Here is a 23,604-nt window from a genome sequence, read left to right as displayed (position 1 = left end):
CCGTTTTTTCCCCGAAGGAAGAAAGCGCAACAAAGAAAGACCACATCATATTCACTGCGAAGACTCCGCCTTAAGCAGTCTTGTCTTTCCTTGATTTTTTAAGAAAAAGAGAAAGTCACCGTTCTCGTCAGATAAGGGATTTAAGTGGCGACGTTTCTGAAGGTAGGTCATGTCTTCATCATTATTTACGCATGCCTGCACAGGTCACTGCGTTTGATAATTAATGTCGCCTACTATTCTAGTTGAATAAAATAATATATTTACATTCATAAAACCAGATTGGTGATTCGGAAATAATCCGCCATCATCGTCATCAGATCCATATACGTGCAAGCGAATTAATGTCCGTTTTTGGATGTCATTTATAAAAAAATCATTAAAAAAAATATTGCAAATCTCTTGGACGTATTTGCATTTTTCAGTTTAGTTATAGAAATAATAGCCTACCATACTCGTGTAGCTTGTATTGGAAACTTTGAGGTTACCCGTTGCATGTTATTAATGAGTGATATGCCTGTTTTTGGTGATGTATAATGTGATAAGGAACTTGGACAGCTGATTTAATTTCGCGTAAAAAGCCCGTGGTCCCGGTGTGTTAATATACAGTACTGCATTATCAAATCATATGGATCTCATGTCAACTTTGTGGGAGAAACAAAAATGAAATTTTGTTTAGGATTTTATTTTTTTAGATGGGATGGATGGGGGGCGCTTACAACCCAAGACGATATGATAATATGCGTGCGGACCATTTGATGTTTTCCATGCCCCATGCCCCCACCCCACTTGTCTTCCGCTCAGCGTGAACAACCTCCCAGGCAAGTTTTCGGAAGGGAAGGTGTTGTTTTGGTGGTCGAGTGGCTGAAGCTGTGATTCGCTTTTGAAAATTGAGGTATCCGTTCTCTAACATTTCTTTTTTCACACCACTCCTCATTCGTTACGCCATCTGTTTTGAGTTTGTTTCCTCGCAACATTCCACAATTTTCTACAATGTCCAACGGGATTCTGGGACATGGTATTCATCATCATCGTCTCTCACTCTCTTTCTCTCTCTGACACACACAGGCACGCAGTAAATAGTTTAAACTAAGCGTCAATAAATGGAGAAATAAATAAATAATTCCCGCGAGAAGACAAGTGCCCTCAGACTTGAGGACATAGGCTTAAGATGTAATAGCAGTTGTGGTTTCCCTTTGCCTAGTGTTGCCGAATGAAAAGTACTCTTTGCTTAGTGTTGCCCAGTGAAAAGCTCCCTTTTCCTAGTGTCGCCCTATGAAAAGTACTCTTTGCCTAGTGTTGGCCTTTGAAAATCATTCTTTGCCTTGTGTTGCCCAATGAAAAGCTCTCGTTGTCTAGTATTAACCAATGAAAAGCTCCCTTTGTGCCTCTCTCTGTCACAGTCATTTAAGAGACACACCAGATGATGTCTTCCGTACAGCCGGGGTCCACGGCTCCTCCCCAGCCCCGATTACATCGACCTTTCCCCTTCTTTGACCTTGAAGCCGTTGCGGTAAGTGGACAGCCTGAATCAGACTCCCATCCCAGACCTGCCCAGCACTGCAAGCATGGGTAGATTATATCATCCTTTTTAATCGGCTTGAACCTGTTGCCATGGGAGTCAGAGTGGTCAATACCAGGGCTTAGTCCATGTCTGTCACTGCCCAGTTGCTACCTATTGACAAACCCTTTGTTTAGGTCAGTGTGAAACTTTCTTCAGTCATAAACCGTGGTGGCCTGCAGTAATTTGGGTAAAAGCTGACAGTGGTATATTGTGGCATGGCATGGAGGTAAATGCACAGAAGGGTACAGGTTTAACTGCAGGTGGGGTTTTGCAAGATACAGGTAGAGGGGTAAAGAATTGAAGCACTAATGTAAAGTCAATAAACAGGCCTTTACACCACCATTTTTGATTAAACTGGTTGCTTTTACCCCAGTAGCCATCTGCATTTGCTTGTACAGGCAGATTTTAGGACCCAGGAGAAATCCACCAAAGAGCACACTTTGCAGATGCTGTTTCTCCCTCATAGTTCCATTGCTGACATCACTTTAGACACAGCTGTTTCTGTAACATCAGCAGCTAGAGCTGTCAGACCTGTTCATCGAAGCTGCAGCCAACCATGCCACCCCCAAACACACCTGCAACCGTAATTATAGACATCCAGGACTGTCCGTGGTTTTTCATGTCATCTAATGCATGTTGGGATGATGTTCACTTAATAATATGTATTTGTTTAATGTTTACATTTTTTGTTCACTGCCTGTTTATACAAAAAAGCTTGTAGAAGTAGCTGTTGTAACAGTTTGCCAAAAGGCATGTTTATTAATTGCGTAATTCTCTGTAATTATGGTTTTTAGCTTGTATTATTGTGTAAATATTGATGGTGACATTAATGAATGACCTCCAATAACTTAATTACATTATCTTTTTTTTAAAAACCCACTATTTTCTCTGTCCTCTGATGCGTAGTTCACACATTTCTCTGCAGGTGGTGGCTATACTCCTTGGAGTGTTCCAGGTTCTTATGACTGTGCCATTGTACTACTTAGACTCTGGCTTGCCTCGACTCTACATCCTCCCCCTCTGCGTCGGCATAATGGTATGTTCCACATTCCAGAGCTGTTCTGCACTGGAGACTGAGATGTCAGAGTAGAGATGCACTGAATTGTCACTGATTTCACATTGATTTGTGGGATAGGCCTCATATCCCCAAAATCATGTTAATTTCATAAAAACATTTAAAATAGCCAACTTAACTCCTGGGCAAAAACATCCATATTCCTAAGCCACTCATGTTGTTCTTTAAAGTTATTTTTGGATAACAAGTGTTTACTGGCACGCAGACTAGTGATTATCTACCACCAAGTGTAAGTTTTTAAAAAATTGTTTACAGTTAGTCTTTATACTATCATTTTGCTATGAAATCTGACCAGCACTCACACCGAGTACATTTATTACATTCCCTGTAACATAATATTGCAAAGGCCATCCAGCATCTCTAGTGATGATTCTCACTGATTCTTTTGGGAAAATAAAATATCTGCTGATTTACAACATTTATTTAACAAATTCCTTGATCATCCTGGCTTTCGTCTTTGTCGGAATTGTATCAATGGCATCAAACACCCAGATGTCTGAGAAATACGTACAGATAAACAGATAAATACATATAGATAAATACATATTGATTAAGTAACTGTCGTTGCCTACTACAGTTCTGTATCGCTCTGAAGGTGCATGCTTGGGCTCACATACATGAATGTTGAGACTGCCATGAAACTGTGTGTTCTAGACAGTATTCAAGTGGAATTTAGAACCGGGCCCTAAAATCTTTTTCTCACAAAGTTTTGCTGCTACTCCACACAGATTCCACAGGCCCACCAGACACCAGTCCCTGAGTTCCTTCTGTCAGCTCTGGCTTTGTAACTGGAGCGGGTTTAGGTGCTGCTTTAGAGTATCAGCCTTCCGTTGCCACAGTGACGCGCTTGCTGATGACCCTCAGTTGTTGATGACGCCTTTCATTACAGGGAGACGGAACTTTCGGAAATATGGAGATGGGCATCTGGTGCGTTGTACAGAGTCTGTGGTTGCAACTCAGCTCTGTATTCTTAACATTGAAAGTTCTGGCTGTCTACCACTAAATCAGAAACATTCCAGCTTGTTACATTTTATGAATATTCATCAAGGGCCGTGGCTGACAGTACTGTGGTGATGGATGTTGTGTTCTTGGCGTGCCGGTTCATAAATACCCCAAAGCTGCGACACAGTGCCAGAAACCCCTCTTACCAGTTTGAACCTCCGGTAGCTGGACAGAAGGAATGCAGGAGCTTGAGTATCTGATTACTACTAAGAATCACTACAGCCTACAGGCTGCCACAGATTAGTAACGTTGAAAAAAAAACTTTCTTCCAGTTTACTGCAGCAGGGTCATTCGCTGTAGCCTGTGAGAAATCACCAAGCAAGGAACTGGTAAGTACTGTCTGCATGGTTTATTACTGATAACAGCAGTTGTGTTTATTCTTCAGTCCAACTGTAGGCCAACTCGCTTCTACTGTTTAGAGCAAACTTTAAAAACTCATCTTTTGAGGGCAGTGTTCCACAGTGTGCTGTATTAGTGAGGGCAGTGTTCCACAGCGTGCTGTATTCCTGAGGGCAGTGTTCCACAGTGTGCTGTATTAGTGAGGGCAGTGTTCCACAGTGTGCTGTATTTGTGAGGGCAGTGTTCCACAGTGTGCTGTATTAATGAGGGCAGTGTTCCACAGAGTGCTGTGTTCATGAGGGCAGTGTTCCACAGAGTGCTGTGTTCATGAGGGCAGTGTTCCACAGTGTGCTGTATTCCTGAGGGCAGTGTTCCACAGTGTGCTGTATTAGTGAGGGCAGTGTTCCACAGTGTGCTGTGTTCATGAGGGCAGAGTTCCAGAGCAAGCTGTATTCAGATCCTCTATGTTACTCATACTTGCCGCTGTCTCTGTTCTGCCCCAGTCCTGAACTCTGTAAGTTTACAGCATTGTCCCTGTCTGTACTGCTGACTGTGTTTTTGAGTTCTCCAGTCATCACTCTGCAATGAATCCTAGAAAACTGGAAATGTGCTATACAAATGTATTATAGTTGTTATTATGTTTATCATTGCACATTGCAAACTCATATTTCTGGATCCGGTCATAACTGTTCTGTGTTTTGGTCTGACTTTCAGCTGAAAGGCTGCGCATACACTAACCTGGCTGGCCTGGTGGGGGCGCTCTGTGCTCTCTGTGTGTACAGCCTGTGCGTTCACTCCCCGCCCACATATGAACCCTGCGTCGGAGATGAATATTACAGTTACTACTATTCGACTTCTTGCCCAGGAGAGTTAATGAGCGTGAGTTTTCAACTACACTGGATGTGCTGGTACCAGGCACATCCTGCACTGTGTCTGTGCTAAGCTGTATGCTGCACTGTATCTGTGCTGCACTGTGTCTGTGCTGAGCTGTATGCTGCACTGTGTCTTTGCTGCACTGTGTCTGTGTCTGTGCTGAGCTGTGTGCAGTGCTGTGTCTGTGCTGAGCTGTGTGCTGCACTGTGTCTGTGCTTCTCTGTGTGCTGCACGGTGTCTGTGCTGACCTGTGTGCTGCGCTGTCTGTGCTGAGCTGTGATGTGTCTGTGCTGCACTGTGTGCTACACTGTGTCTGTGCTGAGCTGTGTGCTGTGTCTGTGCTGCACTGTGTCTGTGCTATGTCTGTGCTGAGCTGTGTGCTGTGCTGTGTCTGTGCTGAGCTGTGTGATGCGCTGTGTCTGTGCTGAGCTGTGTCTGTGCTATGTCTGTGCTGAGCTGTGTGCTGCGCTGTGTCTGTTACTGTTTCCCTGTTTGGCATGCCATTTGAAGTGTGTCTATCACCTTGGTAGCTATAGAATACTCATTGCCCTGCATTATACTGTGTAATGCTGCACTGTTAGTGTCTGTGTTGTTGTGTATTCTGTGTGTCTGTTGTGCTGTGATTGTCTGCACTGTAGTGTATGTTTCGAGCCCTGTCTGTGTTGCCTGCACTGTGATGTGCAGTTTCTTACAGGTATCTGAACTGTGCTCTGTTTGCATTAGCCGAGGCTGTGTTCTCTGTGCTGCGGGTCAGCTTGTTTCTGCATACGTATGTAACAGCACTGCTTCTTCTGTAATGTCTGAGCAGTGATGTCACACATTTCCCACTCTTTTAAAGAATTTCTTCCAGACGGTTTCCGCCTTGCTTTTGGTTTACGACATGGCTGCCCTCATCCTCCACGCCCTCCTTTCCTTTTCTGCTCTGAAAGGACTGAAGACAACCTAATCCGCGAATGTTGATATTTACTAGGAGTTGAGCCCCCTTCTCATACAAAACTGCATTTTAATGTAGCCAACGGACTATGCAGCTGGTTGCGGCACGTGGACGGGCTACGCTTGTGCTCTCACGCGAGAACCCACACGGGAGCGCTCACGGGCTCTTTATCGCAGATGAGATAACTGCTTTGTTAAAATGCTCAAATGTCTTCGCTTTCACTGACTGTATTTAAGTTTTGTAGCCTCCTCTAATAAAATCACAATTTGTACACTTAATTTGTCCACGGGTATTTGAATATATTTAGGCTATGTACCGTAGGCTACTGTTAAGAATGGAGCAATATAACGTCTGAAATTGTGAAAATGAAATTGTGTTGGTGTCTAGCGTAATATACTATTTTCTTATTTTATCTTTGACTTTGTCTCAGTAAAGAACATTGTGCTACTTTCCGGCACGCAAGGTGCAATGTAAATAAATTGCTTATCATTATTTATTATTAATGCCAATAATAACGAATATAAGTGGGCTTTGAAGCATACAGACACGCTGTCATGTAGTGTAATTTCAAAATCTCGTTAGTACGAGAAAAGATCGCCATGAAGTTTAAAGAGAACTGTACGGCAGCATTGTGCTTCCGTAAATAAAGACCAAATATCTCTGACTAATAACGTTGGTTTATAGTCACCATTTGTAGTTCTTCACGTAGTAACCTTCCAGAACAAAATTAGACTCCTGCAGCTGTGTGTGTCGAAAGTGTTCCAGAAGTCTGAATTGCTCATTCGTGCAACTCCCCCCCACGAACATCCACGGCATGGAATATTCCCGTGACATCGGGGTTTCCCTTCAAATCAGCTGAGCATCGGAACGCACCATATGTGCATGCGACGGCAAGTTTCACTTAGCCTAATTTTTATAACCAATGCAGTAATTAGTTGATTTCTAGAAAAAAAAAACATTGTCAGAAGTATATTTAAAAATAGAAACGGCAACTTAAAGCGTAGTATATATTTTTTTACAATAGACTTATTTTTAGGTCAATGTACGGTGTTTATAATGATACACCCCTACAGAAGCAGGTAGGGTGTTGGATCCAAGATGGCGGTGGTTTCCAACGGGCTGAAGTGAAACTTTTCAAAAAGAGAAACTAATCATTCTCTTCTGACATATCAGGCCTGTAAATCCATTACGCTTTAAGTCATTAATGTTGTGATCACTGGAGCCTGTTGGTGTTTATGTCGTCTTCGCCTTTACTGACGTGAGACGAGCGTTTTATGCTTTTCATCGTTAGGCTAGCTGGTGTAGCTCGGTTCATTCGGGAAGAAGGCTGGGAAGTTATCGCAGGCGAATTGCCTTTCATTTTCGCTAACATACTTGGCCAGCTAGCTAGCTAGCTGTTTGTCACCATCAGACAAGGTATCGTAAGATAATGAGATAGCTGTCGACATATCGTTTACGGTCTATTCGGTTGCGACGATGTAATGTCTTGTATCCGATTGCGATTAAGCAATTGGTGTGAATGTTACGGTCAGTGGGATTTCGGGTTGCTAGCCAGCTAGCTATCAAAACAACTGTGAACCTGGTTGCAGGTCCATGAAGGTAGCTAAGGCTAGCCTGACACTGTATGGGGAATGAGGGGTGTTGACAGACTTTATTGCTAGATATCAACTACATTCCGGTTTCAAAGATTATCTGTTGTCTGTAGCTAGTTCCCGTCAAATACTCCAGTGTCTAAGCAGCAGCGAAAACGATGGGAGTTAATGTCTTTCGTTACAATGCAATTTAAGTTAACCCGAACTGTTGTTTGGTTTTTTAGGTCTATGCCCATAAGCCAAATGGCAGTTTTTTGAGAAGATAGCGACGAAGTTCGTGTTTATAATGAGGTAAGCAATACTTCAGTTCACCGGCCAGTATTCGTGTACCTGTCTCCGGTCCTGTTTAAGGTATTTCACCCGGAAACGCGTTAGTTTCGTGTGTCACCAGACCGAACAAGGGCTTATTTTTCTTTTTATTTCTTCCGGCTAAGATCTCATTTATACTTTATGATATTTGTGATATATTAAAAGAAAAATAGTTTTCTCGGGCATCTTCGATTTGGGTCAATTTATGTTGGAAATATGATGGAATTAACTTTTTTTTTTTTTAAATTATGTTCCCACGGGCTAAGACCATGTCACAGATACAGCAGTCTTGTTTTAGTGTGGGCACTAACTACCTTTGAACCTGGAATGTTAGGACATTGAAGGATCTGCTAAATTCAGGTATTGGTGTTTTAAGCCCCAGTCCATGGTGGTATTCATCCAACAGGAAACCAGTGGTCAGGCTTCTATTTTTTTGTATTTTTGCAAACTTTTGACTGCTTCTATTAATTGAGCTTGATTAAACAGATTTGGCACACCTATTATTAGATGTGCATGTAGGCTATATAGAACTTAGTTTATTATTATTATTTTTATGATACTTTCACATTGTTGGCCTCAGTCTTGTATTTGCTGAACATATCATTATATGTTATAGCCATTTATTCTGGTCCTTGCATCAGATTTGCAGCTTTCCAGCACATCAAATAGGCTGAATATCACTTTTCATGTGTGATATTTGGTCATGTCCATGGTTTATATAAATATAGCTTGGCAGCTGTATTTTAAATCTCAAAGCTTAATTTAATCTGAAACTGTTTCTTGTCATTCATAAAAGATCACATTTTAATTAGCGGATTTTTATAGGGGAATATCTTTTCAGTTCTGCTCCTTTTGTGTTAATCAGAATCTGCCCACCACCATGGCATGGTCAGGCATTCGAAGCCCAGTTTGCCAGTCTTTGGTGTTAAAGCCAGTCATAATGTGACCCAAATTAACAGCATATGAAACATGCACTTTGATGGCTTCGCTGTGTGAACTGCTGTGTATTATTCAGTGAATATTCTGTGTGCCTGGCAACCTCCAGAATCTATATTTATTTAATTCCCCTTCAGATACCCAGGATGTTGGACGTTTTTTGGGTCACTGTTCGTCTGTTAAATGCCAAAATAAATTATCCTATTATTGTCTCTTGTGACTTGGCAGCTGTGGAGACAAATTGATGGAGAAAATTCAGGACCTCAGCCAGTCAGAGCTGCAGGATCTACTTGATGATGCTGGGAAGGTGGAGTCTCTGGTTCAGGAGTCTGATGAGGTATGAAAGATGGAGGAGGAGTGGCCTGTGTCCTAGCCATATCATCACCGTTTCACCTCTTCTGTGACCTAGCCAATCATCACCGTTTCACCACTTTGTGTCCTAGCCAATCATCACCGTTTCACCACTTTGTGTCCTAGCCAATCATCACCATTTCACCTCTTCTGTGTCCTAGCCAATCATCACCCCTTCTCCTCTTTGTGTCCCAGCCAATCATCACCGTTTCACCTCTTCTGTGACCTAGCCAATCATCACCGTTTCACCTCTTTGTGTCCCAGCCAATCATCACCGTTTCACCTCATCTGTGACCTAGCCAATCATCATCATTTCACCTCTTTGTGTCCCAGCCAATCATCACCGTTTCACCTCATCCGTGTTCCAGCCAATCATCACCCTTTCAGCCCCCCCGTTAGTTTAGCTCCTCCCACTGAACCCCCAACAGTCATAAAACCCAGTAGACTGACCCCCCCGGCTGTGCCCACAGGTGCAGACGGCGCAGCTGGACCGGGAGATGACCCTGGCCTCCAACCGCAGCCTGGCAGAGCAGAACCTGAACCTGAAACCGGGCCTGGAGAGCCAGAGGGACCGGCTGGTGGAGAAGTACTCCGAGCTGGAGGCAGTGAGAGAGACATACCGACAGCACTGTGCCCAGAGAGGTGCCCGCGATGCCCGCCCTCTGACATACTCACAGCACTTCCCACGTTCTCACATATCCACAGCACTGTGCCCAGTGAGGTGCCCGCGAGGCCCGCGCTCTGACATACCCACAGCACTGTGCCCAGTGAGGTACCCGCGATGCCCATGCTCTGACATACCCACAGCACTGTGCCCAGTGAGGTGCTAGCGATGCCCGTGCTCTGACATACCTACAGCATGCCAGCGATGCCCACGCTCTGACATACCCACAGCACCGCCCACGCTCTGACATATCCACAGTACTGTGCCCAGTGAGGTGCCCGCGATGCCCGCGCTTTGACATACCCACAGCACTGCCAGCAATGCCCGTGCTCTGACATACCTACAGCATGCCAGCGATGCCCACACTCTCACATACCCACAGCACTGCCCACGCTCTGACATATCCACAGCACAGTGCCCAGTGAGGTGCCAGCGATGCCCGTGCTTTGACATACCCACAGCACTACCAGCAATGCCCGTGCTCTGACATACCCACAGCACTGTGCCCAGTGAGGTGCCTGTGATGCCCGCGCTTTGACATACCCACAGCACTGTGCCCAGTGAGGTGCCCGCAATGCCCGCGCTCTGACATACCCACAGCACTGCCAGCAATGCCCGTGCTCTGACATACCCACAGCACTGTGCCCAGAGAGGTGCCAGCAATGCCCGCGCTCTGACATACCCACAACACTGTGCCCAGTGAGGTGCCAGCGATGCCCATGCTCTGACATACCCACAGCACTGTGCTCAGAGAGGTGCCCTCGATGCCCACGCTCTGACATACCCACTGCACTGTTCCCAGGGGGGTGCCCTCGATGCCCACGCTCTGACATACCCACAGCACTGTGCCCAGAGAGGTGCCAGCGATGCCCGCACTCTGACATACCCACAGCACTGTGCCCAGAGAGGTGCCTTCGATGCCCGCGCTCTGACATACCCACAGCACTGTGCCCAGAGAGGTGCCCTCGATGCCCGCGCTCTGACATACACACCTCACTGTGCCCAGAGAGGTGCCAACGATGCCCGCGCTCTGACATACCCACAGCACTGTGCCCAGAGAGGTGCCCGCAATTCCCGCGCTCTGACATACCCACAGCACTGTGCCCAGAGAGGTGCCAGTGATGCCCGCGCTCTGACATACCCACAGCACTGTGCCCAGAGAGGTATCCTCGATGCCCGCGCTCTGACATACCCACAGCACTGTGCCCAGAGAGGTGCCCTCGATGCCCACGCTCTGACATACCCACAGCACTGTGCCCAGAGAGGTGCCCTCGATGCCCACGCACTGACATACTGACAGTTGCTTGTGAGTCTGTGAGAGGGAGACATTTGCTTGGCATTATGTTAAAGAAATAATCGCCATGCTTTGGTTCATTCGTGTCTTATTACTTATTTTTGTTGTAATAGTAGTCTAGCCGTATCGAGCTTGATTTTCTGTGCTAAGTTGTACCTCATACCTGTATTGTATTGACACACCATATTGGTCGCTTGCAGAGGGCAAGTATCTGCAGAGGTATAAATTATTTTGAGCGTCATAAATGATAAATAGCAGTGCGCATGAATGGTGAAAAGAAAAATAAAAGAAAAAAAACTAATTTAATGCACTTTGGAGACACAGACCCAAGATGGCGGAGAGTCCTGGCACTGGCCAGCTTTGACATGAGCGGCGTGCTGATTCAGCTTTGGGTCACAGCGTTGTGGGGGGGGGGGGGGGCTCTCTAATGCAGACTGAGCTCACTCCCTATCAGCATTGCTACGCCGTACACATTATCAGAATGTGCTGTTGGTTTAGGGTGAGCCTGCCCCCATTGCACTGAAGATAGATGAGAAGATTTGCTAATGTTATGTGTTTTTGACCCCCCCCACCCACTTTTGATTTATGAAATGGAAGCAAAATAGTTTAGTGACTTTTTCTTCTTTCTGTTAATTTCAGATGGCATCATGGGACAGGTGACTCCAGAGGGGCTGTTGTCGAGGTTACAGGCAGCAGGGGGCAGCACCGAGGCCGAATCTGAGGTAACGACTGAGCAGAGCAGATAGTAGCTTACAGCCAAAATGCCAAACTATGAAAATTCTTTGATACTAAATAAGCAAAGATTGTGTCTGGGCATGGAAATTAGGATTCCTGGTGCTGAGGCTCTCCTCTCTCACCCCTCAGTCTCACGCCTGTCTCTTCTCTCACTCCTCAGTCTCACTCCTCTCTCTCTCTCTCACCCCACAGTCTCACTCCTGTCTCTCTCTCACTTCTTAGTCTCACTGCTGTCTCCTCTCTCTCTCACCCCTCAGTCTCACTCCTGTCTCTTCCCTCTCTCATCCCTCTGTCTCACTCCTGTCTCTCTCACCCCTCAGTCTTACTCCTGTCTCTTCTCTCTCTCACCCCTCAGTCTCACTCCTGTCTCTATCTCAACCCTCAGCCTCACTCCTATCTCTCTTACCCCTCAGTCTTACTCCTGTCTTCTCTCTTCTCTCTCCCACCCCTCAGTCTCACTCCTGTCTCTCTCTCACCCCTCAGTCTCACTCCTGTCTCTTCTCCACGTCTAACAATGTCCCAGCCCCCAGCTGGTTTTCGGGAGAAGGGGGAGAGGCAATATAGCGACAGACTTTATGACCCCGAGGAAAACGTCAGTTGCAGTTAAATCGGTTGGGTTTTCTGTTCAGTAGCACTAGCAGCTTCAGTTTTGATATGAGATCATGGCAGTTAGCATGTTAGCTGTATGTGTATGGAGTGGTGCCGGTATTCCATTGTAAATGGCCTGTTGTGTGTCTCTCCTTCGCCTCGCCTCGGTCTGGCTGCGGCAGGCGCTCGCGGAGCAGTTCCTGGACGGCTCGCTGTCCCTGGACTCCTTCCTGGAGCACTTCCTGTCCCTGCGCTCGCTGGCACACCGGCGGCGGGTGCGGATCGAGAAGCTGCAGGACATCCTGCGCCAGAAGAGGGAGGGCGGGGCCGACGCGCCGCCGGGGGCGATGACATCACAGACGAGCGCCGCCCACGAAGCAGGGGCGGTGCCGCCGGCATCGTCGCCGTGGCAGCAACAACAACAACAACACGCAGACCAGCAGCAGAATAGCATGGCGGATTCCAAACCCGACCACGGCAGCTTCCCAAATTCATCCCAGTCTACCACAAACCACCCTTTGCCTTACACTCCGTATCCCGTCTCCCCTCCCAACCCCCCCCCTGCCGTTTCGGCCTCTGGGCCCAGCAATCCCCAAGCTCCATTTCAGCCCTACCCCAGCCAGAGCTTCACCTCGGCCCCCAGCTTCCCCACTCCAGCCCCAGGCTTCCCTGCTCACGCGGGCTTCAGCCCCGGCGCCTGTCCCTATCCCATTCAGCCCACCTTCCCCGGCCCGGCCCGCTCCCAGTTTCGGCCGTACGGCTCGCCCAGCCCCCCCTACCCGTCCCCATACCCCTTTCCTGGGTATAACTACCCTCCTGGCCCTGGGGTGCCCCCTTCTCAACCCCCCTCAGGTAGGCCGCTCTACAGGCCTGGATTTGGGTTGCCACAGTCCTATTCATAAACCCCCCTCACTCCACAAAATGTCTCACACTAATTTGACTATCACTCCTGTATCTCATTAATCCTCTTACATTATCCACCTTTTCTATTCTCTTTTATTCTCCTGGCTGCATCAGAATTGGTTTGGGGGGGTGGGGCGGGGCAGTGTTGCAATCTGCAGTCTGTTCCTCTCTCAAGATGCATGCATGGATTTACATCCCATAATGCATTTTCCGAGCATCCCATAATAACCACAGGCTGGGAGACCAGGAGAGAGAACAAAAAGCCATAATAATAATGCCTGGCAACCAGAAACCAACAAAATGGCAGTAATATCATGTTGCAGCGATAGCTAGAAACTTTACTGATGAGAAGGTTTTTTTTTTTTTCTTTTTTCCTTTTTATCCCCTCTCCCACTGCTGGTGCATCGACTAATCACAGTTTTCAAGTTCACACTCACTCCGCCTTGGCCAGCGCATCATTTTAATGCTTGGCAGTAATTGGTCAAGATTTATTTTATCCTTTGGGAAAACCGTATTGCCCAAATGGCATTGGCAGGGATCGCAACAGCTGCTGTCGTTCTTGTACGAGAACTTTTGCAGTTAGGGTCTCTTATTGAACTCTGGCTCTCAAAAGTAAGAAAATAATTTGGTAGCTTTCTATTCCCTGTTTTATTTTTGCCTTTATTCCCCAGTTTGCTGGGTTGTGACTCCTACAAACTCACACTGCTCACTGCAATCCAGCATCTAATGTTTGCGTGAGCAGAACACAGTCGCAGAACACAGGCAGGGCACAGGCTGAACACAGGCACAAAACACAGGCAGGGTGCAGGCAGAACAGGGGTTGAACACAGGCACAAAACACAGGCAGGGTGCAGGCAGAACACAGGCACAAAACACAGGCAGGGCGCAGGCAGAACAGGGGCTGAACACAGGCACAAAACACAGGCAGGGCGCAGGCAGAACAGGGGCTGAACACAGTCACAAAACAGGCAGGGCGCAGGCAGAACAGGGACTGAACACAGTCACAGAACACAGGCAGGGTGCTGGCACTATTGTACAGTGAAGGGGGGAACAGCCAGATGCACCATCTGAGGGTTTGGGTGTTGCTATAGTTATCGAATGTGGTTATGGTTATGTGCTTATGGTTATAGTTGTGTGGTTATGGCTTCATGGTTTAATAGCTCGTAGGAAAAGACTGGTGCATCTGGTCAACGGTAACTCTAAATACGCCTGGCTCTCTGTAACTACGCCTGGTCCTCTCTCTGAATACGCCTGGCCCACCAACCGCAAGCCATGCTGCACTCCACCAGGGGAAGCACCTTTTCAGTTTTTACATGCAAGAGCTTCATCTGAATAGTTACATGCCTCTCTCTCTCTCTCTCCCCCTCCCCCCTTTCCCCCTCCTCCCTTCCCTCCCTCCCTCTTCTGCTTTTGTTCATTTCATGAGCATGACTATGTTGACCTGAGTGTGTGTGTGAGCGCTTGGGTGCGTGTATAAATTTACTATACAGGAGCATTCTCTGTAAATTGTATAAAAAGGCAATTAATAATAGAATTGACAGAGTTAATTGGGGGAACTCTAGGCGTGGCTCGTTTGAGGGTATCAGAGTTGCAGTGTAGATATAGTGACTGGCCCAGACAACAATGGGGGGAGGAGGGGGGGGTTGGGGGAGGGGGGGCATAAAGGAGCGGAAATGTTTAGGAGTGCAATTTGGTGCATAAAGATCTGTTGTCGCGATGATGACTGTAGCCTGTTTTGAGTTGGTGTGAATTAAATACAGAACCTGATTTCTGAAGCCTGGTTTGGGTTTGTGTCTCTCTCTAGTGACCCGTGTGCATTTTTCACGGTGAGGTCCGTTTGTGTTTTTGGATCACCGCTTATTAACCGCTTCCAACCACGCAAGAAACTGAAATATGATTTTGAATAAAAGAGGAATGGCTGCGTCCAGCGCAGCGCGAATAGTGCATCGTGTAAGAGTTGGCTCCAGTCCTCTCTTCTTCTGGTATATTAGTGGAAACTTAATAGATTCTGCCACATTATGCGAAGGCCGTTTTATTTTTATCTAGTTTAAATAGATGTCAGATTTGTTTCCCCACCCATGTCAGAAGTGAGCTATATTTTACAGACCCCTTTTTAAATGTTAAATTTTTATTTTTTATTGAATAATTGATTATTTCTGTCCAGGTCAGTAATCTGCAACCCTGGTCCTGGAGGCCTGAGGGTCTGAGGATTTTTGTTTTTTTGCCTTGAAATCAGCAAGAAATTCAGCTGGCAGGACCCAGGAGAAGGGCGCTAGCTGCTTCAGTGGTGAGGTGCCAGCAAACCGGCCTCTCTTTCCACAGGTTCATGCTGAGCAGAACTGGTCTAGGGGGCCAGTGTATTCTGCAGAAAATGTAAATATGAGGAGGCATTTTTATTTTGTGGAAAAATTTTTTTATAAAATGTTTCATGTGACATTACCCATATTGTATGTGCTGCCGTCTTCCTCATGAATATTCATGGTCTCAGAATGAGGGTTGTTTGGTGCCTGAATTTGCGTTCGGTTTAACCGCGATTGCAGAAAGCCATACTGCAGTCTGACTGCAACTTTCTTTCAGCTGAACTGAAACTTCTTGGCTTGGCCTTGCAGTCTCGGGCAGATTTAATCAGTATTGTTTTAGAAAATTATAAATTGCATCAAATGTGTGACACATTAACTGTTAAAATTGTGATGAATCCTTTGCAAATAACATCTCTGATCAGCCTTAAAAAATGCCATCTCTCAGTGCGTTTAGGGTTAGGGTTAGGGTTAGGTTTGCAGGTAAAGAATGAGCTTCATGTTGATTTGTGATTCATGTCAGTTTTTACTCGTAGGACATGCGGCTTCATTTTAAACCCCACCCTGCCAGTGAATTAAACTTCTCTGGGTGAAGTCATCCTGATTACACTATCCAATACTATCATTCATTTGGAAAATAAGGAAAAATATTTTCAGAGGTTGCCTTTTTCTTTTGAATCTCAAATTTCATTTAGACTTTTCCATCTTTTTTTTTGTTAATTTTTTAACCTTGGTCTTGTCTGGTCTGGGACTCGTCACATGAATTCAGACTTGGATTTAGGTAATAGGGACTTTAGAATTGACTGGCACTTGACGACAGCAATGGTATGTGTGTGTGAATAAAAATTAAAATGTGTCTCACCTGTGTTTCAGGGGAGAATGTGGCTGACTGCATTGTCCCAAATCGGTCGTGGCGTTTGCTTGTTACCCAAAGACTGCTTTCTAAACTGCAAGAGGTGTATTGCCACATTAGTTTGTTGATTTAATGTAAAAAGGTACAAACCTGATGGCAGTAAATTCTAAAACCCACCCAGACGCCAGCTCTTTAAACAAAACACTCCATTTGTCTATTAAATATTAAATTAAATCTTTTACCAGCTTAGTTCTATTTATTCTTTTTTATGTGTATTTTAAAAATGTATTTGCTTTTCTGGTTTGTTAATTATAAATGATTTGTTAATGACAGTAATTATTCTGAGTTTGTTCTTGTGTTGTTAATGAGCATTTGGGGTTTTTTTTACACGTGCACTTGTAGCCGTGAACCTGTTAGGGAAACTGAAGACTGCGCTCGGGGGAGCGGGGGGGCGGGGGGGCAAACAGGATAACGCGAGTTGACGTGTCTTCCTGTAAAGCTACGGAACGGAAAACCACCAGCGAAAGATCAAATGAACTGAAAGAGAAAATGACGGAACGAGGGAGGAGGGAGGGGTGAGTAAACCTACCGAGGAGGAGGTGGGGGGAGAGGTGCTGATGAAGATTTAACAATAATAACCCAAACACCTCATTGTTCATTGTGCCAACACTGCACTGCTAGATGGTTAATACAGTACAGTACATTAATCCTGCACTGTTAGAGGGTTAATACAGTACATTAACACTGCACTGAGAGAGAGGGTTAATACAGTACATTAACACTGCACTGAGAGAGAGGGTTAATACAGTACATTAACACTGCACTGAGAGAGGGTTAATACAGCACATTAACACTGCAATGAGAGAGAGGGTTAATACAGTACATTAACACTGCACTGAGAGAGAGGGTTAATACAGCACATTAACACTGCAATGAGAGAGAGGGTTAATACAGTACAGTACATTAGCACTGCACAGAGAGAGAGGGTTAATACAGTACAGTACATTAATCCTGCACTGTTAGAGGGTTAATACAGTACATTAACACCACTGAGAGAGAGGGTTAATACAGTACATTAACACTGCACAGAGAGAGAGGGTTAATACAGTACATTAACACTACACAGAGAGAGGGTTAATACAGTACATTAACACTGCACAGAGAGAGGGTTAATACAGTACAGTACATTAGCACTGCACTGAGAGAGAGGATTAATACAGTACAGTACATTAGCACTGCACTGAGAGAGAGGATTAATACAGTACATTAACACTGCACAGAGAGAGAGGGTTAATACAGTACATTAGCACTGCACACAGAGAGAGGGTTAATACAGTACATTAACACTGCACAGAGAGAGAGGGTTAATACTGTGCATTAACACTGCACTGAGAGAGATTGGTTAATACAGTACATTAACACTGCAATGAGAGAGAGGGTTAATACAGTACAGTACATTAGCACTGCACAGAGAGAGAGGGTTAATACAGTACAGTACATTAGCACTGCACTGAGAGAGAGGATTAATACAGTACATTAACACTGCACTGAGAGAGAGGGTTAATACAGTACAGTACATTAACACTGCACTGAGAGAGAGAGGGTTAATACAGTACATTAGCACTGCACAGAGAGAGAGGGTTAATACAGTACATTAACACTGCACTGAGAGAGAGGGTTAATACAGTACATTAACACTGCACTGAGAGAGAGGGTTAATACAGTACAGCACATTAACACTGAAATGAGAGAGGGGGTTAATACAGGACATTAACACTGCACTGAGAGAGAGGGTTAATACAGTACATTAACACTGCCCCGAGAGAGAGGGTTAATACTGTGCATTAACACTGCACTGAGAGAGATTGGTTAATACAGTACATTAACACTGCACTGAGAGAGGGTTAATACAGTACATTAACACTGCACTGAGAGAGAGGGTTAATACAGTACAGCACATTAACACTGAAATGAGAGAGGGGGTTAATACAGGACATTAACACTGCACTGAGAGAGAGGGTTAATACAGTACATTAACACTGCACTGAGAGAGAGGGTTAATACAGTACAGTACATTAACACTGCACAGAGAGAGGGGGTTAATACAGGACATTAACACTGCACTGAGAGAGAGGGTTAATACAGTACATTAACACTGCACTGTTAGAGGGTTAATACAGTACATTAACACTGCACTGAGAGGGTTAATGCAGTACATTATCACTGCATGGAGAGATAACAAGATGGCAGTTTTCCCTTATTGTATTTAACGCATTCTCTGTCCTCTCACCCACTCTGCCTGTGTGCCTCCTCTCCCCGTCTGTCATTTTTGAAAAGGAAAAAGCGATGCCTTTCTCGCTGGCTTTGATGTGAGGAAGTTCTTCTCTAATGCAAAGAGCAAGAAGCCAGTGATGTAGAGAGAGAAAGAGGGAGGTGGGGGAGAAAGATTTGCACCCTTTCACACTTCCTTTAGCTGTGCATTTCAAGATCATTTTTCTGTCTGTTCCCTGCCACTTCTGCCACGGTAAGAAAACACTGGGTATTTTTACATTTTTTCAGTGAAAAAATCTCCCAGTGATTTATTTATTTGTCTGAGTGTTTACAGCTGAGGGAGCACTGGAACTGATCTCAGTTACAGGTTTTTCATTGCTTTAAATGGGCTCACTATGAGCAGGTGATCGTCACAGTGAAATTGCTGCTGTTATTCATGGCGATAGCAGTAGTGACTAACTAGCCAAGAGCACGGTGGCGGCAGGCTTGTGTTCGACGGTTCTAGGCCAAAGGGATCGCAGGTATTATACGAGATGCCCTTAGGCTTGCCGCTCAGGTGTTTTTGAAAAGAATTTGACTGTCGTTGATGTTGTCTGTTGTCTATATTTGTGTCTTTGTTCAAGCGGGAGTCGGAGGAGTTTTTAAAAGTCACGCTAGCTCGTTGTGTTGTGGTGCTATTGCCACAGTTATGGCAGATGTGCCTTGAGATACCAGATATCACGGGCATGAAGAAACTGAGCCGGCCTAGCATGCTTAGCGTCCACCGCTCGCGTACCTGATACACTGCACAGATCAGCGACTTTTTACTGGCAACAGAATGATAAACTCTGACTCTTGTGTTTGTGTTGGTATCTCTGTGTGTTTAAACAAACAAATAAATAAAGTTGCTGCTAGGCCAGTTTTAGACTAATTCCTGTTCCCTGATTTTATATTAATTGAGAAGAGTTTAACCTGTCTGAATATTGATCTAATTTAGTATTTCAACTTTTTATAAGAATTTCACTCTCCGCATACTCTCTTAAGCCTAAACAAGTGCATGGAGTCGCATTCTCCAATATATTTATTACTTTTTTGGGGGGTGGGGGCAGGGCAGGGGTTTTTGGGGATTTTGGCCAGTGAATATGACTTTGGAAAACTTCCAGCCACAGTGGCTGATGAGCCAAAAACTTAATATCAAGCCCTGCATTTACATATGTAGGAACACGATTCTATCTCTCTCTTTCTGTTTCTCTGTTTCTCTCAGTCTGCCTGTCTGTGTAAGAGGTAACTGATAACTTTAAACTGATGTTGCTGTAACTTTAAACAGAACCAGCTCTAAATCCCTAAATCCTCAGGTTTCCCTTTGGACGTGTGTACGGTCCTGTGTGATGTAAGGACTTAGATGAGGTTCCACATCTGTTCCCTCCAGGGTCCCCAAACCCAGCCCCAGTCGCTAGGGTCCCCAACCCCAGCCCCGAGTCGCAGGGTCTGCTGGATTTTATTTTCACCTTAAAATTTTAAAAACAAGGCCCGGTTCTCTGCTTCTGCCCTTCGAACCATCCCCTGCGTCTGATTGGCTGCTCATATCCCCTGCATTTCGTGGCCGCTTTGATTGCCCTGGTCATCACAGCCAATAGCTAAGTTGACGTGACGTAGAGCAGAGGAACCAGGCGAGGTGAGTTGTCATGTGAACGGCTGCTTTGACTGTACAAATCAGTGTTGAGTGACATGGGAAACCAGCAGAGCCTGCGGATCTCCAGGAGCAGGGCTGGGGACCCCAACAGACCCTGTGGCTCTCTGGGGCCAGGGCTGGGGACCCCAGCAGACCCTGTGGCTCTCTGAGACCAGGGCTGGGGACCCCAGCAGACCCTGTGGCTCTCTGAGACCAGGGCTGGGGACCCCAGCAGACCCTGTGACTCTCTGGGGCCAGGGCTGGGGACCGTTGTTTTACTTTAACTGCTTTAATGCTTTGTTTCCATGACATTAAATATGGTGCTGAATGAATCCGTTTCCTTGCCTCTCAGTTCATGGACAGCGAGGTGATTAACATCCTCCTGGCTCTGTTCCTGCTGGCTGTGGGTAAGTCCAGATCTCTGCGGTTCCAATTTCACACACCAGGTCTTCATTTCATTTCATTTATTGCGTGCAAATGTCAAACGTTGAGGCCATTTTAGTTTATCTAATGTCTATCTTGTGACCATATTTATGTTAAAAGTTTACCTTGGGTTTGTGAACTGTAGCGGACATGGCGCTATTGGAATGTCGCCGTTGGTGTGCTAGCTGAGGGGGATTTCCTTGCTGTTGGATGTTACCGTTAGTCATCACTCATTCAAGCTGCCAAAGCAGAACTGATCAATATGCTAGTCTCTAATTGCGGGCCTGATCCTGAAACAGAAGGCCGGGTTTTTATACACTGGTTTAACGGGTGGATGTGAGTATAGATTCCGTAATGTCCGTGTCTGTAGTGTGGATCGGTTGGGTAATCTCTGTTATATGTGTCATCAGTCTGGATCGTCCTGTTCATTTTCACCAGCCACAGAGGCTTGAGCACTTTTGCGTTGATTTATGGGATTTAAAGCCAACTGCCATTTTGATTTATAGACTTGTTGTTATGTAATTGAGGGAATTTTTCATTTCTGTCCTCCATTAACACATTCTGACAGTTGCGTTTGTGGGGTTTCAGGGCAGGGTGTGCCATGAAGTGCATTGTGGGAAATGTTTTATGAAATGCACTGTATAAATAAGTTTCGATTTGATTTGCTGAACTTCTGTCACATTTCATCAACACCGTGCTCATCTTCTCCTGTTGCAGTGTCAAACTCCTACGTGACCACAAACCCAGCAACACTGCCACCGTCACCCTCTTCATCCTCTGAGCCATCTTCCTCTGCTTCCTCCTCTTCTCCCTCTTCCTCCCGGTCCCCACTTTGCTCGTGTGTCCCCGCACGCCCTGTGCCCATTCGGTGCCCCCCCTGCCCCGCCCTCTCCCCGCCTCAGACCACCCTGCCCTCCCCAGCCACTCCCACACTGGCCTTCCTCAGCCTGAGGGGCAGGGATGGCCCCTGCAGTGGTGTGGTCTACCTGTACCTGGGCCCCGCCCACTCGAAGCCGGTCTGTGAGGGCAGTTATCTTGGGGGCCTGCAGCCGTGCCAGGAGGCCCGGTGTGGGGCCCGCCTGAGCCCGGGCCCCAGTGGCGGGGCCAAGGAGCCAGGATTCCACATCCTGGATAGTGGGGCCATCAGCAACAAAACCTGCAAAGTGCTGCAGATTCAGTGCCAAGGTATGTGTGTGTGTGTGTGTGTGTGTGTGTGTGTGATACTGCGTGAGACTGTGTGAGTGTGTGTGACTGTGCGTGTGTGTGTGTTTGTGTGACTTTGTGCGTGTGTGCGTGTTTGCGTGTGTGTGAGTGTGAGTGTGCTTGTACGTGTGCGTGTGCATGTGCATGTGCGTATGTGTGTGTGTGTCTGTCTCTATTGGAAAATAATGTATTATGTCATGTTTTGTTTAGGGAATTTTACTAAATGAAATGACTGTAACCTTTGGGGTGTATATGGTCTAGGTGAAGATTTCTCTCTCTCTCCCCTCTCTCAGGGTCTGCTCTTGACTCTGTCAGTAGGGAGCTGGCTGCTTATAAGGTAGTGACCGGGTTGCTGTGTGTTATGGTTTTGGTCATTGTCCTGGTCCGATTCGGACCACACATCTACACCACCGCCTGTAAGAGATGTGAGTAGAGAGACTCCCTGCGCATTCCCCCTGCACATTCATACTGCGCATTCCCCCTGCGCATTCATACTGCACATTCCCCTGCGCATTCATACTGCACGTTCCCCCTACGCATTCATACTGCACATTCCCCCTGCGCATTTATACTGGGCATTCATACTGCACATTCCCCCTGCGCATTCATACTGCACATTCCCCCTGCACATTCATACTGCACATTCCCCCTGCGCATTTATACTGGGCATTCATACTGCACATTCCCCCTGCGCATTCATACTGCACATTCCCCCTGCACATTCATACTGCACATTCCCCCTGCGCATTCATACTGTACATTCCCCCTGCGCATTCATACTGCACATTCCCCCTGTGCATTCATACTGCGCATTCCCCCTGCGCATTCATACTGCACATTCCCCCTGCGCATTCATACTTCACATTCCCCCTGCGCATTCCCCCTGCGCATTCATACTTCACATTCCCCCTGCGCATTCCCCCTGCGCATTCATACTGCACATTCCCCCTGCACATTCCCCCTGTGCATTCCCCCTGCGCATTCATACTGCACATACTGCATATACTGCACATTCCCCCTGCGTATTCATACTACACATTCCCCCTGCGCATTCATACTGCACATCCCCCCTGCACATTCATACTGCACATACTGCATATACTGCACATTCCCCCTGCGTATTCATACTGCACATACTGCATATACTGCACATTCCCCCTGCGTATTCATACTGCACATACTGCATATACTGCACATACTGCAAAGTGATTTGTTCTCCATGCTGTGAGTGAGTGATGTGTTCTCTGTTTGTGAGTGAGTGATGTGTTCTCAGTGAGTGAGCGATGTGTTCTCTGTGCTGTGAGTGATTGATGTGTTCTCTGTGAGTGATGTGTTCTCTCTGTTGTGAGGGAGTGATGTGTTCTCTGTGCTGTGAGGGAGTGATGTGTTCTCTGTGCTGTGAGTGAGTGATGCGTTCTCTGTGAGTGATGTGTTCTCTCTGTTGTGAGGGAGTGATGTGTTCTCTGTGAGTGAGTGATGTGTTCTCTGTGAGTGAGCGATGTGTTCTCTGTGCTGTGAGTGAGTGATGTGGTCTCTGTGATTGATGTGTTCTCTCTGTTGTGAGGGAGTGATGTGTTCTCTGTGCTGCGAGTGAGTGATGTGTTCTCTGAGTGAGTGATGTGTTCTCTGTGAGTGAGTGATGTGTTCTCTGTGAGTGAGCGATGTGTTCTCTGTGCTGTGAGTGAGTGATGTGTTCTCTGTGAGTGATGTGTTCTCTCTGTTGTGAGGGAGTGATGTGTTCTCTGTGCTG

General features: G+C 46.2%; 2 protein-coding genes and 1 long non-coding RNA gene across 7 annotated transcripts in view; all 3 read left to right on the top strand.

Moving 5' to 3' along the window:
- The first annotated feature begins 9 nt into the window (after positions 1-9).
- LOC118227600 lies at positions 10-6,062 on the top strand. Its single transcript, XR_004765303.1, has 7 exons — positions 10-162; positions 802-892; positions 1,401-1,510; positions 2,487-2,597; positions 3,911-3,967; positions 4,692-4,856; positions 5,689-6,062. It is a non-coding gene; the product is annotated as an uncharacterized LOC118227600 (long non-coding RNA).
- Positions 6,063-6,625: 563 nt separating this feature from the next.
- On the top strand, positions 6,626-14,931 carry vps37c (VPS37C subunit of ESCRT-I). 5 transcript variants are annotated; one of them, XM_035418225.1, is made up of 6 exons: positions 6,626-6,674; positions 7,601-7,667; positions 8,850-8,958; positions 9,443-9,614; positions 11,570-11,652; positions 12,436-14,931. In XM_035418225.1, exons 2-6 carry the CDS (start codon positions 7,663-7,665, stop codon positions 13,153-13,155), a joined length of 1,089 nt encoding a protein of 362 aa, XP_035274116.1. In that variant the 5' UTR covers positions 6,626-6,674; positions 7,601-7,662; the 3' UTR covers positions 13,156-14,931. The 5 variants fall into 5 exon arrangements, with proteins under 5 accessions (XP_035274116.1, XP_035274117.1, XP_035274112.1 ...); XM_035418226.1 differs by lacking the exon at positions 6,626-6,674 and adding an exon at positions 6,703-6,863; XM_035418221.1 differs by lacking the exon at positions 6,626-6,674 and adding an exon at positions 6,870-6,957.
- Positions 14,932-18,494: 3,563 nt separating this feature from the next.
- The window catches only part of LOC118227596, a 6,150-nt gene continuing 1,040 nt past the window's right edge, over positions 18,495-23,604 (top strand). The window contains exons 1-4 of the mRNA XM_035418230.1: positions 18,495-18,830; positions 20,581-20,635; positions 21,369-21,836; positions 22,148-22,279. Of these exons, the coding sequence (XP_035274121.1) occupies positions 20,584-20,635; positions 21,369-21,836; positions 22,148-22,279 (652 nt within the window). The 5' untranslated portion in view covers positions 18,495-18,830; positions 20,581-20,583. The remainder of the gene's footprint in view (positions 18,831-20,580; positions 20,636-21,368; positions 21,837-22,147; positions 22,280-23,604) is intronic.

The sequence above is a fragment of the Anguilla anguilla genome, chromosome 5, assembly GCF_013347855.1.
Source record: "Anguilla anguilla isolate fAngAng1 chromosome 5, fAngAng1.pri, whole genome shotgun sequence".
Taxonomy (NCBI): Eukaryota; Metazoa; Chordata; class Actinopteri; order Anguilliformes; family Anguillidae; genus Anguilla; species Anguilla anguilla.
This window is presented reverse-complemented; position numbering and strand designations above follow the sequence as displayed.